Below are 7,425 nucleotides of genomic sequence, written 5' to 3'. Positions count from 1 at the left end.
AATATAGGTCGTTAGATATAACGAACAAGTAGCACGCTTAGGGCCCCTATACGTGATATGTGTTTATGTGTCTGCTCCCTGAATTATATTATTGACTGTCGTAGCTTAAATATTATTTAATGATTTTATAGTATTCTTGTACACAAAAGGACACATAACTCCGAGGCTACGCCTCACTCTCAAATCATTTTCAATACATTAAATGTTTTTAAATTGGGAAATTCTTTAAAAATTCTCACCATTTTTACTCCCTTCTCTTTGAGGATGATTCGTGTGACAGATATGTAGTAACTGTAAGGGAGACACACTTATTCTCCAAACCTTTGACACCAAGGATTGCGAGCCTAAAGAAAAGCGTTGCGTATAAATTTCAATCAACCGCGAGACCCGGTTGCTTTCCTGGAGGGGTCTGTGACGGTGTGAAACTTATTAAGCCAAAGCATGTAACACCAAACATCCATGAATCTACTAACCTCATTGTATCAAATGTGGTCATGTGGAGACCACACCCTTAAACCATAACCAAATTCATGGTGATACGTGGCTAAGCTAGGTTCTTTCTTAAGATGTTTAAGATGAAAGAATGTGTGGGAAAAGTCATGGGGATACATGGATACCCCAACCATTCATCACAACACCCTCATCTTGATTTTAATCAATTTTAAATATGTTGTTAGAAAATTAAGCCATGATGATACATGGATATTTCAACGATGAGATTATTATTTTAACTTTTGATGAAAGATTATTTCCTCACTTAGTTGGTTCAATCTCATAGTGGTTCATGTAATTCTCAACCCTCAACCCTCAAATTAAGTTTTATTGCGTTATTTAATTATTTTCATCAATACACCAAATTAAGTTTAATAAAATTTTCATTTTGTAACCTCATGAATTTTCACCAAACACAAAATTTTGCATAGTTATCCCAAAACCTAATAAATTTTTCACGTTTAGTCCTTTTAGCATATCCTATTCGCGCCTCATCAGTCGTAACCGTCGCACTGACAACTCTGGTCGTAACATGGCATACCGCATTGCGAAAGGTATCGTGGAAGTTCTTCCAACACTAATTGCTCAGCTCAAAACCGTGAATCCTGCTACCTTACCCGTGAATCCAAACCCAATTGCTTGCTCTATCAAAAAATTCACGAATGCTAACCCAATCAATTGCGTTGGGGCCGAAGGTGCTACCACCCTCCTCCAATGGTTCGAGCAGATGGAACGTGTGTTTATCATTGTGCGTACGCGGAAGATAAGAAGACCACCTACACCTCACGCGTCTTCAAACTGAGTGCCCTCACTTGGTGGAATAGTAAAACGGACTCTTTCGGGGCTAAGATATCCATGGCCTTGCCATGGGATGATATCAAGATGTTTGTGCTAGAAAGGTTTTGCCCGATATATGAACTTCAGATGTTGGAAGAAGAGTTCTGGAACATGAAGCAAGAAGGTGGTGATAATACCACTTACAATGATCGATTCCATGAATTGAGCTTCCTCATCCCGCATATGGTCACTCCTCTCGAGTGTGCCATCGATAAGTACATCTCGAGTTTTCCCATGCAATTTCAAGATTTCGTACTAACCCGTGACCCAAAAATCCTTCATGATGCCATTACTTTAGCCGGTACCCTCACTGAAAACCACGTGTAGGTCGAGACCTTGACACGGAAGAATTCTAAGAAGCCCAATGATAAGCATGCACCCGAGCCCACTAAAGAATCAAAAACCCGAAGCCTCTGAGCCTGAAATACACCAAGCACAACAATAACAAATCTTCCCACTACCTTAAAAATAAAAGAAAGTCTGATTTCCAAAACTATGTCTTGGCCCAACCGCAAGCCCAACCCACCAATAATCCCTACACAGGACTCCACCCATTATATGATACATGTAAAATTTCATCATTCGTCTAACCTCAAGAGTCGTCATTGCACCCATTGCGGTTGTTTTGGTCACATCTTTACCACATGTCGTGAACTTAACCTACCCATGGAATTCAATTTATCATGTATTCTATTATATAGTTTATTGCACCATTTATTGTTACACAATTTCTTATCACAATTCAAGTGGTCTATGACCGGTTATTTACTGGTACTATGTGCATGGTGATGTGCATGGTTATATAATAGTATTGTATTTGTATCATGAACTACCTAAAACTAATTTCCTACAAACGTTTTGTTTTCAAAATTGGGACTATGAACATGTATTATACATAATTACCTAATATGAGTCACATGTACAAATTTTATTTCGATAATTTTATTACATAGCTATCAAATTCTCCAAAACTCACATCACTCTCATAGTACTTCTTTCCTCATCTTATCTGATTTTATAATCTCATTATTACATTCGTTAATCATGTGATTTGTTGTAATGTGAACCTATTCATGTGTATTATTATTTGTGAATTTTATTGTCACCTTAAGTATTTCAATACACCGAATGCGCAAGATAGTTATTTAATTTCAAAATTTCCTCCATCTATTTATTTCACTTTGTTGTTTTTACTTTCGATGATTAACTTAACAATTTCGATATATTTTGCAAAGTTGTTTACTAGCATTAATTTATTTAGTTTCATTGCACTTGATCAAATAATTCCATTTAAATATCGATTTAAAAAATTTTCTTTTACCATGTTTTCAAACCTACACAATGGAACGAACCATGTGAACCATTCGATGATCTAAATACTTATGAGTTCATACATAATTTTTGAAATCCTAGCATAGAACTCATAGTGAATACAATTGTGTGTTATAACTCAGAACCTAGGATGATTTTGGATAATGATACAAATATCGATGTGATAAGGGAATGTGGATACGCCACTGGTACATCCTATATAAAAGTGTCCTTATCATATTTTCCGTCTGTAGCGTTATTCGGGTCACTCAAAAATCTGTGTTATTTTTATATAAAAAAGGGTTCTCTCTTGGCACTTATTTCTTCTCTTATGTTATGGTTTTCTTTTTGTTTCGGAACGAAATTTTAAAAAAGTTGTGAATACTGTAACATTCATCGAATTTTTAACCCGCAACCCGACCTATTTAAACAAACTTTTATTTTCGGATCCGCACTAACTAAATAAAAAACGAATTATTACAAATTATATTATTCTATTAATAATTACTCTGTTTTAAAGTGACGCTTATGCGCTTTATACCCCCTACACATAGTTTTTACAACTTGTGATCAAACAACCATAAACCAGGGATCAATTTGCAAATATTATTCAAAACCCATTTTCCTTTATCTTTGTCCCGTCATCAATGATTCCACCCCCCCCCCCCATTTTTCTTCTTGTTCTTCGAGTTTTGATTCTCAAATCAACCCGTGAAACACGAAATTAGACATTTTTATTCGGGTCTTGTCCAACACGTTAATCTCAAATACGGTAATCCCGCATAACTGACATCAAACATCGAACGAATTGATCAATTAGCATTATAACTCGTTGCGAACCAACTTTGAACTCTTTACAGTACAAATACTCAATTAAAACTCTTTTAGCGAGTCCCACACATTGCTTACAACATTTCGACACAAGCCCCTATCACAATTGGCACTCCGAAACAATCCAGAAGCAAGTTTGATTATCTTGTTCTTCCCGAAACCCTAACTCATCGATCTCCTGCAATTAGATATCATAACAGGTAATCGAGATGTGGTTGTAGTTCGGATTTGCATGCTTAGTAAAGGCCCTCTATCAATTTCAACTGACAGAGGGCAAACGAAAGATTTGCAATGCTCACCGTTTACATATATATTGTGATTTACATATATATATATATATATATATATATATATATATATAATATATATATATATAGGGGATGGTTCATGTACATTAAAATTTTAACATTAGAACGTAGGAAATAATAATAATTTATAAAAAATTGAGAACGTAAAAAACAATATCAACTACAATACCAATCTACGTAAACAATGATTTATAATAACAGAGAAAGAAACCTAAAAATTACAACAAAAGGATCAAAATCAATAACAAATATATGTGGTATGACTGTGATGGAGTGAATGATGCACCGCACTTAAGAAAGCGGATATCGGAATCGCGGTTGCAGATGCAACTGATGCTGCACGATATTGTGTTGACTGAACCTGATCTTAGTGTTATTATCAGTGCAGTTCACGAGCCGAGCGATCTTTCAGAGGATGAAAAACTACACTGTAAGTTTTAAGCTTAGAACTTGAATAAGCATATTTCACTTATATATCAAATTTTTAATTCTTGATTTCTTTTATGCAGATATATGCAGTCTCGGTTACTATCCATAGTGGTATGTAATTCTGTATATATTGTTCTGACTTTGACTATGCACTATTGTATGTTGACTAATCTCAGTTTCAACAGCTTGGTTTCATGCTACTAGCTCTCATATGGAAGTTTGACTTTCCACCCTTCATGGTCCTGATCATTGCAATTCTCAATGACAGTTAGAATTCGTTTTTCAACCGACAACAAATCATTGAATCGTCTCAACTAAAGAATTGCTTTTTCTGGTACCATTATGACTATTTCCAAGGATAGAGTGAAACCGTCCCCTCAACCGGAGATTTTCGCTACAGGCATTATTCTCAGTAGCTACTTAGCTATGATGACAGTCATTTTCTTCTGGGCTGCATATGATACAGATTTTTTCCAAGTAAGAAAGTTTCTCTTCATGTTTTAATTTTGTAGAAAACAAGAAACTACTCATTGTTTCTTTATTATATTTATACAATATACACGCCAGTGTGCATGTCAAATAAATTTTTAACTAAACAAGTTTGACGTATCAACTTTATGTTCACGTGTGAAATGTACAAATACAAATATTAACCTCATTTTAAGAAAATAAATTGGTTAGATGACATTTTCTAATGTGTGATTATAGCAAGAAACTGAGAAAGTTATAAATTTAGTTGTTTTCTAATCATCTGCTTAAAATTTTTTACAAAAATTTATCTGACGTGACATTTTCCAGCGCGTTTTTGGAGTTTCAAGCCTTCAAAAAGCTGACCACATTGGGTCTGATGAGTTTAAGAAAAAGCTAGCATCAGCAGTATACTTACAAGTGAGTACCATCAGTCAAGCATTAATATTCGTTACACGATCTAGAAGCTGGTCCGTTTATGAACGTCCCAGAGCCCTCTTTTTCGCTGCTTTCTTGATTGCTCAGTTGGTAAGTGGAATTATCAATCAATTATAGATAATAATATTGATAATAATTAATTCAATAAGTTGATTAATATTTTCCATTTTTAGATTGCAATGTTGATTGCCGTATATGCAGACTGGAACTTTGCTGCAATCGAAGGGATCGGATGGGGTTGGGCCGGTGTTGTATGGATTTACAACATTGTGTTCTACATCCCACTTGATTTTATAAAGTTCTTCATTAGATATGCTTTAAGTGGTAAAGCATGGGATCTTGTCATTGACCAACGCGTGAGTAAATGTTGACCAACTAACTAATAAACTAACTAACTAACACACCGATTAATGGAATAAACTTGTTTGTTGTATGCAGGTTGCTATCACCAGGAAAAGAAACTTTGGTAAGGAAGACCATGAGCTTAAATGGGCTCAAGCTCAAAGAACACTGCACAGGCTGGACCCGCCTGAAATCCATAACGTTGACCGTAACAACTACAATGAGCTTAATCAAATGGCTGAAGATGCAAAACGCAGAGCTAAGATGGCAAGGTACTATGATTACTTGATTAGACTAACGACCAATAACTAGGCCTAGAATTCTATAAACGAACCGAGCAAACATGAACATTAACATATAATTAAACAATTTTTTGTGTTTAATAAGTTTGTTGAAATCCAGTTTAACGATCGGGAAAAGATCTTGGAGCTACTATAAGAACTTCTTCGCTTGAAAGATCAGGTATTAGTCATCTTTTGGACACCAAGAAATTATTATTGTTTTTATATGATATGTGCAGCACCTTAAGAGGTAACAATCTTTTGCCATTTATCCATTTTTCATTTTGCAGCAACTATTTCTTGAACTTCATTTTAAGTAATTTGTATTATCTATTTTCTATTATGCAGAAACTATGACAAACGTTAGATAATTTGACACTTAACGGGTTTCAGTAGTAAGTTCTGATACGTTAGATAATATTGTTGATGCATAAGAAGTTGATGACATGGGCAAAAAGGGATTTTTCAGAAAGCGCTGGTCAAACTTCGAATATCGTTGTACTGTAGAAGTTTAGGAATGAGACTGTACATGTATATGCCAAGGTACATTTACAATTGCTCAAATTAGTCATGTAAATTCGTTTGTTGAACTTTAACCGAACACACAGACATGAACACTTGAACGTGCTGTTTGTTTGTTCTTGTGAGTTTGTTAAAGATTTGAACGTGTTCATTTGAATAACACACGAACTAACATGAACACGAACACTTAAAACGAATGGACTCTTTTGTTCATGTTCGTTCGTTAACAAATAAACGAGTTCGAGTGTTAAAAAAATAATCATATTTGTGTCTGTTCGTTAAGAAAAGAAATTTGTTTGTTCGTTAATAAAATTAGCATGTTCATGGTTGTATGGTTCAAAAATGAACGTGCTCGTGTTTGTTCGTTACGAAAATTAACGTGTTTGTGTTCATTTCATTAGAAAATGAACATGTTCATGTTCGCTCATTTAACTTTACCGAACACTTAAGCAAACGGTTTTACTTTGTTTCCGTTTATTCATAATGATATGAATGTGTTCGTGTTTGTTTATGTGCGTTCGTTAATTATCTAAATTCAATTCTACTGTTGAAAAAGAAAATCTAAATTCCAGTCTAAATATCATCATTAATATACCAAACATTTCAAAATTAAACAAATACATTTAAACAAATGGACTTAAACTATAAGAATCAAATTGATATTAAGTTAATATTATTATAAATAAATTTGAATGAATTTTTAAACTAATCAGTCAATTTACGAATCAAGTATTAATAATAACTTGGCTTTATTAGTAATTTGAGTTGAATTTTGAATTTGACCGTACATTTCTTTTTCTTTTAATTTGACTGATCATTGATTAGTTTGATTTAATATTTATTGTTCAAATAATTATTCATAAGTGGCTGAATATGTCAGAATATTGACTAGAAACATAAGTAGCAAAGCAAGGTGTGTTTGATGCTCGAGATGCCTGAATATTTTCCGGATCATGGTGGCTTGGTCATTTGTTGAAAATATTCAATTTTATTTAGGAATCGACACCTTGGAGCAATGGAGTAGCAGACAACTCTAACATAGTGATATGTGGCTTTGTAATAGGAGTTACAGCAAAATTTTGTGTCTTTGTAAGAATAGTATGGTCAATGCGTTTGGTTGAAGTTTTGGTGATATTCTAAAAACTGAGTAATATGGGCATTTTTTG

At 34.1% G+C, this 7,425-nt stretch overlaps 1 protein-coding gene across 3 annotated transcripts; it reads left to right on the top strand.

Annotated features, from left to right (window-relative positions):
* Positions 1-4,034: 4,034 nt before the first annotated feature.
* LOC143624681 (plasma membrane ATPase 2-like) lies at positions 4,035-6,443 on the top strand. 3 transcript variants are annotated; one of them, XM_077095247.1, is made up of 6 exons: positions 4,035-4,209; positions 4,289-4,319; positions 4,394-4,685; positions 5,007-5,204; positions 5,288-5,470; positions 5,553-6,443. In XM_077095247.1, exons 3-6 carry the CDS (start codon positions 4,551-4,553, stop codon positions 5,766-5,768), a joined length of 732 nt encoding a protein of 243 aa, XP_076951362.1. In that variant the 5' UTR covers positions 4,035-4,209; positions 4,289-4,319; positions 4,394-4,550; the 3' UTR covers positions 5,769-6,443. The 3 variants fall into 3 exon arrangements, with proteins under 3 accessions (XP_076951362.1, XP_076951363.1, XP_076951361.1); XM_077095248.1 differs by having other exon boundaries at positions 4,035-4,319; XM_077095246.1 differs by having other exon boundaries at positions 4,035-4,685.
* Positions 6,444-7,425: the final 982 nt, after the last annotated feature.

Source organism: Bidens hawaiensis, unplaced genomic scaffold (genome assembly GCF_021521415.1).
Source record: "Bidens hawaiensis isolate Kalapana, Puna unplaced genomic scaffold, B.hawaiensis_p1.1 tig00003956_1, whole genome shotgun sequence".
In the NCBI taxonomy this organism is placed as follows: domain Eukaryota; kingdom Viridiplantae; phylum Streptophyta; class Magnoliopsida; order Asterales; family Asteraceae; genus Bidens; species Bidens hawaiensis.
This window is presented reverse-complemented; position numbering and strand designations above follow the sequence as displayed.

What these genes read in the sequence shown, in the direction of transcription:
- LOC143624681 (XM_077095247.1), top strand. Translation starts at nt 4,551, where the DNA reads ATGACTATTTCCAAGGATAGAGTGAAACCGTCCCCTCAACCGGAGATT. An exon ending in ATGATACAGATTTTTTCCAA is followed by an intron (nt 4,686 to 5,006) that starts GTAAGAAAGTTT and finishes GACATTTTCCAG; the next exon opens with CGCGTTTTTGGAGTTTCAAG. An exon ending in ATCTTGTCATTGACCAACGC is followed by an intron (nt 5,471 to 5,552) that starts GTGAGTAAATGT and finishes TGTTGTATGCAG; the next exon opens with GTTGCTATCACCAGGAAAAG.